This window comes from Cupressus sempervirens, chromosome 2, assembly GCF_028749045.1.
Source record: "Cupressus sempervirens isolate cs-2001-9-10 chromosome 2, ASM2874904v1, whole genome shotgun sequence".
In the NCBI taxonomy this organism is placed as follows: domain Eukaryota; kingdom Viridiplantae; phylum Streptophyta; class Pinopsida; order Cupressales; family Cupressaceae; genus Cupressus; species Cupressus sempervirens.
In genome coordinates, this window is record NC_143119.1 from 271,078,823 (window position 1) to 271,089,863 (window position 11,041).

Below are 11,041 nucleotides of genomic sequence, written 5' to 3' on the forward strand. Positions count from 1 at the left end.
GTGTGTGTTGTGATGCATTTGATCAGATGTTTTGATATGCTTTCCAATTTCTTGTGTAGAACTAAGGTGAATGGTGTAACTTTCTTGATATAACCTTTGAGTCTTCAATCAATTATCTTTGGATTGCTTTCTAGTTGCTTGTATAGGATTGAGGTGATATTGTGATTTATTTTTGGTGGTCATGTTATGACATGAATTTGGTATATGTATACTTGATTTTCGATCAGTCCTGTTCAAATGATTATATTGGTGGAATATGTGATTTTGATTAGTGATATTTTAGTGCTTTCTAGTTGCTTTTTTAAGAATTGATGTGTGGTTTATGGTTGTATGAGATCTTTTTCTTTTACTGAGCTTAGGGTGGGTTATCTATATGTCATGTTGGAAAGTGGCTTGTAATGGAGGTTGAGGTCCTAAAGAGGTTGTTGGGTAACCCATTGTAGGTTATTTTAATAAGTGATAACATTTCATTAAATGGGTTTAAAATGAACTAATAAGATATTGGTACCACATAAAGTCACTAGGGGGTCTGGAGTATTAAAAGACTACCTTGGTAACGTTAGAGATGACTTGTTAGTATGTCTTATCTATATGAAAGGATACTGGTGCCACATAGAGTCACTAGGGGGGCATAGTATTAAAAGACTAGACTAGGTAACCTTAGAGTTGGCTCATGCGATGACACTTGCCCACTTAAATAGTAGATTCCCTATGCGTCTTTGTTGCCTCTGGGATTAGTTGATACTTGTGTCTTGGTACCCTTTGAGATAGTTTTCTTTCAAGTGATTCCTTGAACCTAGATGTGGTTTTCACTTATGTTTGTTATCTTGTTTGGGACTTGAGTTTATCTCCTCAACACGGTGGGAGTGGACCTTTTTGGGTTCCATGAGGTTAGATGGTAGTGTATTTTCTTATGCCATTGAGATTCAACAGTTCGATATTGTGGCTGGAGTTCCTTGTATTGTACTCTCTTTCATTTTGTTTCTTATGTACTATGATAGATGGTTGTACTATCTCGTATTGCATTTTATTTCATAGATCTTACAAGATGATATAATCTATTTCATGATGTATATTATTTTAGCCTCTCATACCCTGTAACTTGTACAGTGGATGATTGTGCATTCTATTTATTGCCAAGTGGCATCCTATAATTTTATATCAATTGTTTAAATGGATTTGTGCTTGTAGTTATTCTTTAATATGGATGTGTTATATATTGAAGTTAGTATTAATAATAAACTTAAATGTGATTCAACATCATGAAACCCTTAGAGATGTAATTTGTTTATGTTGGTTGTTATGTATGAGAGTTTATGCTTCCGCTATATTTTGTATCTGTTGTTATTTATTATCTTTTAAAAAAATATTTGACAAACTTAATGAAACTTTAGGTTAACTTCTTTTGGGTTCCCTGGTGAGGTGTTACACTGCCTCTTCAATGTAGGCTTTTCTCATTGGTTCACTTAAATTCTGATCAATAAGTATTTCAATGTCTATTATTAATTCTTATTTTTGTCCTCCCATTAGTCTAATAACTATCATCTTGTCACACACAAGTGGATTAAGTCTATGCATCATCCTTTCCATTTGTGCAATATTCTTCGCTTCATAACATCTTCTTATGACCTCATCTATGAAAGTATATTCTTCTTTCTTAGTCCTCAATTTAACCTCATTCAATCTTTCATATAGCTCTTTGGGCAACTCTCCATGAATTGTGAGTAGGGGTTTCTTGAATTTAATCAATTCAATTATGTATTAATTATGCAAGTACACAAGTCTCAAAAAGTTGATTTCCTTAAACTAGAGAACTATTTTCTATTCACACTCTCACATATGAAACTTAGAAATACATGCACTCTTAACTATAGCTTCCTTTTATTCAAATGAAACTTCTCTAAACTTTGTAGGTCTTCATTCAATCTCTCAAGGGATAAATAATTTTTTGATGTCATTTCCCCTTTACTTATCAAATAATAAACTAAAATTGATAAAGGTTTTTCAACAACTATTACTAACTTCAACTTATTTTCAGATGCATCAATTGTCTTCTTTTCTACCCAAATTTGTGTGCTTGTTGGTATCTTAGTTATAACAAATGTTTCATTAAAGCTCTCTAAATGCTCTTTCACATTGTGTGTATGTCCTATCATTTATATTCTCATTCCTTCTCATATTGTGTCTTGCATTCCTTCTAAAGTTAGGTATCCTTGAATTCTATGATCCTGTGCTATTCCATATTCTCATGTTGCTCATCCTACAAAATCTTGTTGAATTTCCTAAATTGTTACAAATATGACATGCTATTACATTATTTCCATATCTAGGTCCTAATTGGCTGATCTGTAATATGCAATCTCTAGTAATATGTCCAAAGTTGTTCCACTTATAACACATAACTCCATTTCTAATGAAATTTGCTGCACCAATAGGTCTACTAGATGTAGGGTTAGTACCTTGATACATATTATTATTAAATCTAGGTTTCCTACATTAATTATCTTTATGTCCATAAACATATCAATTATAACAATAACCAAAAATAGGGTTAGTATACTTACATGTAAAATCCTTCATGTGACCAATTTTATTGCGTCAAAAGCATCTTCCAGTAAATTGTCTTCTCACATCTCTAGGTTTCTTAGATTGTTTAGGTATACCTTTGTTTAGGTCTTTTTGTCGTTGTTTAGGTTATTGGATCACAAGATCTAGTTCTTCAATAACTTCAAATCTCTTAGATGATTTTCCTTCATAGTATCAAATACAGTCTTAGCATAAGTAGGTCTTTATGCCATGATATGCTCATCAAGTTTCTTAGTGTTGGATTACAACTTCTCAATATGTTTCTTTGTTTGTGTAAGTCCTCCTTTTACAATAGTATTATACTTCTCAGGTTATATATATTATAGTTTTTAAGTCTCAAGTTCAGATGTCACCTCAATAAGTTTGGATTTTAGATCTGCATTCTTAGATCTCAAATATAATTGACTTTTCTTCCCATCTTCAGTCAAGCTCATCTTAAGATTGGTAATTTCAATTTCATGCTTTAGGATCTCATTTTCCTTCTTTATCTTAGAAACTACATCACTATCCTTGATATGATTCTTTGACTCATTCTTCTTGGAATTGGTAGATTCAATCTCTTCTTTTAACTTTTGAATGTAAGATTTTTCCTCTTTATATTTATTCTTCAAAATTTATTTTTCTTCTGTAATTGCATCAAGTTCATCAATTAAAAAGGTTTTTTTGCACATGTTATAGTTGTGATTGCCTTGGTAGATATGTATGCAAAATGCTAGAGCATGCACATTGCATGTGAAGTATTTATAAAAATCCCTCAAATGTTGAGAGATGTGTGATCATCTCAATTGTAACCATAATATGATATGTACAAAATCATTTCAAAAAAAAAATGTAAAGTGTATATTTCTTATATTTTAAAAAATAATTTAAATTAATTTATTTATTTCTTCATAATCTTTAAAAAAAAAAAAGAATTTCCTTTAAGAGTAATTTAACATTTTAAAAAATAATGAACAATCTTTTGATATTTAACTACATTTGTTATAGATATTTAATGGTTTTGAGGAATGAGAATGGTTGTAAGAAAATAACTTGGTCATTGTGCTGGAACTTGTTTGGATGAGAAATGATGCAAGGTGTATTCGCACATGCACCACTAGTGATGCATTTGTTTTAAAATGTCCAACTTGATTTGAACATTAGACATGTAAAGTGTTATTTAAGTGAACATATAATACTAGAAATTTTGGTAGACATTTACATACATGATCTTCTTCTTCAAAATTGTGTGTAAAATCTATGGCCAAGCATCATTTATTGTTTTCCTTGTTAAAATTATCTTTAAATGTACAATGTAAAATAGCATATTTTTTCTTATATAATATTTCATGTAAAACTTTAGCTGCACTTTTAATTAAATTATTAATTAACTTAATAAATTTATTATTTACTGATAGAAAGAGAGAGGGAGAGATACATAGAGGCATCGGTTGAGAGAGAGAATTGGAGGAGCAATGTGAGAAAGAGGAGGTGAAATAGATGATACGAGAGAGGAAGAGGGAGATCTCAAATTTGAGCCTATTTTTAATACATAAATAGGTCACAAATTTATTTGTAATTTACCTTCAAAATATCTTTGGCATACCCATTGCACACCAAGATGCAATTGCTAGTGTTTATCTCACTACCAGCCTCACTACGAGCCTAACTATTGCAGCTCCTTTAGATAAAAATGCTAATCATAGTAGTTAGAAAATGGGTATTGCAGTTCCTTTAGATGCAAATGCTAGTCATAGAAGTAGTCAAAATATAGGTTTACAAGTCCAGACCACCCAAATGAAAATTCAATTTAAAAATTATACTTTCTAATAAATACTATACCCAAGTTGATAAGTAGGAGATAATTTCCACAACAAGTTAAATTGTGATATTGCTATGAGGATTTCACCCATGTGAGCATCACTTAGATCCAATGAGTGCTAAGCGTTCCACTTATTCTCATGAGAGATAGATTCGTGTTGAATCACTACTCATAAAACACGGGTCAATGAGTTTGACTCAAAATAACACTTAAATCCTGACAGCAACATCACAATATACCCAAGTTGTTAAAAACATATTTAAGGCCAATTAAGATTGCCACAACATATTTATTTAGTCCAAACTCTTACGGTCTGTGCGGAAGGTTGAGCTGAAAATGGCAGAGAAGACTGCAGAGCAGGTGGAATGTCGCGATGAGCTGCTTACAAACATACTGTCGAGGGTTTCCACAAGAGATGTGCTCAAAATGTCCACAGTGCGAAAGAGATGGCGCACCCTCATTTTCGACCCAGGTTTTGTTCATACCCATTTCACCAACCGTCACAAGGAATCCATAATCTTTCTAACTCACACAGTAGAACTGCCGACAGTAGAACAATACCAGTTCCAATGCTATAACTACCAAACGGGTAATCTTTCCATTGTTCCTTTTTCTTTGGAGGGTTTAGATACTTCTTTTCGAAATGGGATGTTTGATATAGTTGCCACATCAAATGGGCTCATCTGTTTCTATGCGGATGACTATGTGGATGTTCCTGTGCTTTGGGTGTACAACCCTGTGATAAAGTTTTTGAAAAAATTGACATTGCCTTCCAAAATTTATTTGGAGGACTTGAATTTTGCAGAAATTTGTTATACGTACAATACTCTAAAATTTGTGATGGCAGGCTTGTCTCACCCTAAGGAGCATCCGTTTACACTGGTATTTGATTTTCATTTAAATTCGTGGTATAGTGGTCAACCTCAACCTCTATTGAGCGTTATTCATATATGTCAATACTATCCTCTAGGGACTCAAGTTTTTTTTAATGGTGTCATTTATTTCGTTGTTAGAGTGACAAGAAGAGACGCCCAGGAATTAGAAGGATTTGGAGAGGGCTTGTTTGAAGATGGGGATTATCTTTTACACATGATTATAGGTTATGATGTGAATCACGACCGATGGGATTTTTCCCTTTTTGTTCCTGCCTCAGTAGGTTATATATGTCGTCTCACTGAATGGGAGGGAAATGTATTAGTCTGTGCATCTATGTCCTACGGCTGGTATAATAATGATGGGCATTTTGCGTTGTGGATATTGGATACAGAACATAAGCTGTGGATTCGAGAACGAGAATTAAATTTATCACATGAGCATCAAACTTCGTGGGATGCATCTGCAAGGGGTGGTGTTGTATGCTTTGCAAGTGGTCCCAATACTGTCATAGTTTACCATATGAAGAGTAGACATTGGTCATGTCATCGACTAGATAATGCTGTTCGTTGGGTGCAACCAAGAGATATGCTATTTGCAACTTTTGAGCCTACCCTTTTGTCATTTTGAAACCCTTTTGCTACAGTGGAAGTTGGATTCATGTAAATTTTTGTGTTTGTGAGAGAGAACTAGTTCGACTTCGAAAATGTTTTTGGGCTTAGCTAATTGATGGTCTGATTTGGCTGGGCATAGTTGTCAGTCTTGTCTATTTTTCGATCATTTACACCTGCCATGTTTTCGGCTTAAATAATTTGGTGTTTCATGTTTTTGTCCATGACAATCACTCCCTGGTTTATGAACATATATTGAACTATAAGTAGTGTGTTGATGTTTTAAGCATGTTATCCGAGGATTGGTCTTACAGACGATTGGTTTTGTGAGATAAGATCAACACTGAATCAGCCTTGGAAAATAATAGTATTGAATGACAATTAGAATAGGTTTAGTGTTTATGCACTATACTGACAAAATATGCATCATAAATATTTTATATTAAATCTTTAACTTCAATATCAATATATAATAATATAAGTTCAAGTTTCAATAATTGAAACAATTAAGTTTTAGAGGAAGAGCATCAATCATCAGTAAAACTCTTAAATGATATATTAGATATTGAGTATCCTTTTGGTTGTCTTGTATGCTGTAATGTACTCACATTTACTCACATTTTAGTATAAAATTTTGCAGAATATCAACTGAAATTTTGGGCTGCTTCGATACTTCTAACTTATTGTGGTACAGCTTTTAAGTTTCAAGTAATTAAACTTATAATTTCTACTCTTCCTAAAACAATTAGAGTGTAAATTGTAACGGCATGTTGTACTTTCTTTTTTAAAATGGAATATTTCCTAACACACTAGAAAATATTACTTTTTCAGTACATGACAATGTTTATTGTACTTTTCGTCCTTTATTAGACTCAATTTTTTATTATAAGAAGATCTTGTGTTCAATTTTCGAAATGGGAGGTTAAATAAGCTTAATATAGACTCAATATTTAAAAAAAATGCATAGTATTATATATTATAGGAGCAAAAATGCATGACCAGTTGCTACACCTATCTTGGCATCTCATGGTCAAAATTCTACTCTCATGGTCAAAATTCTACTTTCTTAAGGCCCTCCTTTTTGGCGTGTTCTTCATTCAGAATCTCAAGTAAATTTGCAATCTGATCAACTTTAGCAAGCTTCAAAAGTTTTTAATTTCCCACATTGAGGTTCTCCATGGTAGTAAGGCCTGATGTAGGTCTTCAAGAGGCCCAGCAGGGCATCATTGGCAGTCTCAATATTAGGCAGGAGTAAATAACTGCTTCCTCTTACAGGTTTGAAAGCAATTTATTAAAGGGAGAATTAAGATTGCTGATAAAATCCTGTAGCAAGGTAGGATCCTTTTATCTATTCTTATTCTTTTCTTTAATGTTGAAGCCTATCACTGATGCCCTGGAAGGGATTAATACTCCTATAGTCCAGTACAAAAAAATCTTAGAACTCTTGACAACTCCAACCGTTTTCCGCACATCCTCTATTTAAGATTGTTCAAACTGTGACCTTGTTTAGGAATACCACTTTTAAAAAAAGAATTGAATAACATATGTCTTATTATGATTCAAGCCATGTTTGATTGAGCAGGTTTTTTGTAGATATCTCCCTTCTTTACCAGCCCAATGCATTACTTTATCATGTGTATGAACCTGATTTTCACTTTGTCCAAATTGGAGAGAGTCCATTGTTGTAGATGTTCCTAGTGGCCCTTAAGGAGGCAGTGTACATGTGCGTTTAAGTAATAGATAATGATAGAGGTGTGACGGGCTTACTTGAGGTGAGAGGATCCTGTAAGATGTTCATGAGGCTCTTCGTGAAGGGAATTCCCCTCATATTCTTTTACTGATATTTGAATTGTTCGATAGAGTTTATTATCTCATTAGATTTATCTTGGGTATATCTTTTGTATTTATTTGTCATGTTGCTTTCGAAAACTTTCTCATGTCTTTTCTTTGAAATGAATGTTTATAACATCTCATATATATATATATATATATATATCTCATAGCAAGTAGATGACGATTGACTTGATGAAAGTCTAATAACAAATTATGAATCGTGCTCTTGGTTGCACTATACGTTTGTAGATTGGTAACTGTTTAGCATAGTCTAGAAAGAAGGGAGAAGAATTCATGTTGACTAATGTTACTATAGGATATTTATGTTGATTATGGGAAACATGAAGTTGCCAATTTTTTTTTAATAGATTGTAGTTTTAGATTAAATATTTTTTAAATATGAAAAGAACTTAAACGTGTTCTGTTTCATTCAGGTGGATGAAATGTTAATTTGTTTGAGTTTAGATTATATGATAATATATCTTAATACATTTTGCTCATAGTCATTGACTTCCACACTACTAACCAAATATTATAACAATATTCTTCAATTTCTTATTACTGTCATTTGTCATAATGGAACCGCTGCTCAAAGGAACATTTGCTACACTTTATCTTTGTGAGAAATAAATCACAACTTCAAAAATTTTGCTCGGCACTAACAATTGCCGAGTGCCAGTTTTGCTCGGCACATGAAGGTGCCGAGTGGCAATGTGCTCGGCATGTGAAGGTGCCGAGTGACAGTTTGCTCGGCACAAACTATTGCCAAGTGACAAGCAGTAGGTGCCAAGTTAGCTCGGCACAAGAAGAAGCCGAGTAAGCTCGGCACACAAGGGGCAATGCTCGGCAACAATGGATGCTGAGTGAGCTTGGCTCAAACTGAAAAATTATAACTTAGAGAAATTTCGACGTGAATGTTTCCACCATTAAAACCAGAGAGCCAAAGCTTGAAGCTTCTAAACAAACTTCCCAAATGCAATGAATAGAAGAACAATAATGGATTCAAGTATACTTGCTTGCTTTCTATTCAACTTTGATTATAAATATTACAAAATCTGGGAGCATTCGGCTTCAACCAGAAAATCCTAAAATAACCCTAAACTGGTAATTCTTCAAACTTCTATGAACTTTAAACTTGCAGCTCTAATGGTTGCATACAATGGTGCCTGGAGCAATCACTGCTTCAACAGGACAAATCCAACAATAACGAACTTACAGAGTGAACAGGGGAAACACGTGCAACTGGAGAGATTGGATCTGCTGATCACTTTCTTCTTCTTCCTTCTCTGCTCTGCTCTGCTCTGTTGAACTCTGAACTGATTCTCTCTCTAAATCTAGTTGAATGAATCTGAGACATTCCTTTTGTCATATATTTCCCCCTCTTTCCTAATTTCAAAACTCACCTACCGGAATTGTTGTGGAGGTCGTCAAGGATGGTAGGTGGGCATTTGGCTCCAGGGAAAACGGCCTTTTGCCTTTAATATTCCAACACTCCCCCTTTGTCCTGAGCCAAACAAACAAGGATCACTGTTGATCCACATCAACTACACCAAGACACTCTCTTAGATGTAAAAAACTTCCAATGCCTAATGGCTTGGTAAAAATGTCTGCTAGCTGCTGCTTAGATTTACAAAATTCCATCTTGATATCCCCATTCTCCACCAACTCTCTGATGAAGTGATATTTGATCTCAATATGCTTGCTTCTCCCATGGAAGACTGAATTCTTGGACAATGCAATTGATGAGATGTTGTCACAATAAATTGTGGTTCCATCCTCTTGCCTTTCATTCAAATTTGTCAAGATCCTCCTCAGCCAAATTGCTTAACATGCTGCTGCATTTGTTGCTATGTATTCAACGTCTGCTATAAATTGAGCAAAAATAGGTTGCTTCTTGAATGCCCATGAGATTACACCCGATGCCATATGAAACATGTATCCGGAAGTGCTGCTCTTCCTATCATCTAAACTTCCAGCCCAATCACTATCAGTGTAACCAACCAATTTGAATTCATTTGATGCAGTATACAAAATCCCAAATCCCTTGGTACCATTCGCATACTTTAAGATCCTCTTTCCCGCTTGCCAATGAGAATTCTTTGGTGTTTCCATAAATCTGGAAATCAGACTTACTGCATGCATTAGGTCTGGCCGAGTTGCAGTCAAATACATTAAACTTCCAACCATACTCTTGTATAGTGTCGGATCCACTCTCTTGCTAGAGTCTTCCTTGCTCAACTTTAGACCCATTGCTATTGGTGTGGGGGTTGCCTTATTGTTCTACATTTTAAATCTCTCCAAGATCTACTTTGCATACTTTTCTTGAGAGATGAAGATGCCATCATGCATTTGTTTTACTTCTATGCCTAGAAAGTATTTCAAGAGACCTAGGTCTGTCATTTCAAATTCATTTTTCATGGCCTCTTTGAACTCACCAATTAGAGTCTTTTCATTACCAGTAAAAATTAAATCATCTACATACAAGACAACAATCAACACATTACCATTTGCTGCCTTGATGTAGAGAGTAGGCTCACCATTGCTTTTGCTAAAGCCATTGATCATCAAATATGAGTCAATCCTGCTGTACCACGCCCTTGGAGCTTGCTTGAGCCCATAAAGAGCTCTCTTCAATCTATATACTTTGTGTTCTTCATCTGAAACTTCATAACCAGGTGGCTGCTCCACATATACTTCTTCCTTCAATACACCATTTAGGAAGGCGGACTTCACATCCATTTGATATACCTTCTATTTGTGCTGAGTTGCAATTGCCATGACAACATGTACGGTTTTCATTTTTGCAACCGAGGCATATGCTTCATCATAATCTCTGCCATACTGTTGTTTGTAGCCCTTGACTACCAGCCTTGCCTTATGCCTATCAATCTTGCCTTCAGCATTGCATTTGTTCTTGTAGACCCATTTCACTCCAATCACTTGCTTCTTGGGAGGCAATTTAGTTAGCTCCGATGTCTCATTTCTTTCTATAGCATCTATTTCCTCATCCATGGCCTTACACCATTTCTTCTCCTTAATAGCTTCTTCAAAATATATTGGATCACTATGAGAAAATAATGCAAAATTAACACTCTCATCATAATCTTCATACCTTTCATCTTGGTATATCTCCCTAAGACTCTTGGTCTTTCTTGGTAACAGGGAGGAGAATGTGGGATCAAAATCTTCACTGCTGTTGCTTTGCCGACTAGTTCGGTTTTCATTGGTACTCGGCACTAACACTCGGTCATGCCTAGAGGAGCTCAGCAATGACTGAGGTTGCTTGCCTTTTCTTCTATTTGCTCCTTCTTCTTGCTGTTCATCATCATCTTTTTCA

At 34.6% G+C, this 11,041-nt stretch overlaps 1 protein-coding gene across 2 annotated transcripts; it reads left to right on the forward strand.

Moving 5' to 3' along the window:
- Positions 1–4,657: 4,657 nt before the first annotated feature.
- LOC149572098 (putative F-box protein At4g10190) lies at positions 4,658–6,160 on the forward strand. 2 transcript variants are annotated; one of them, XM_089813401.1, is made up of 2 exons: positions 4,658–4,976; positions 5,655–6,160. In XM_089813401.1, the coding sequence occupies exons 1-2, from the start codon at positions 4,724–4,726 to the stop codon at positions 5,888–5,890; spliced, it is 489 nt and encodes a 162-aa protein (XP_089669527.1). In that variant the 5' UTR covers positions 4,658–4,723; the 3' UTR covers positions 5,891–6,160. The 2 variants fall into 2 exon arrangements, with proteins under 2 accessions (XP_089669527.1, XP_089669526.1); XM_089813400.1 differs by having other exon boundaries at positions 4,660–4,976; positions 5,235–6,160.
- Positions 6,161–11,041: the final 4,881 nt, after the last annotated feature.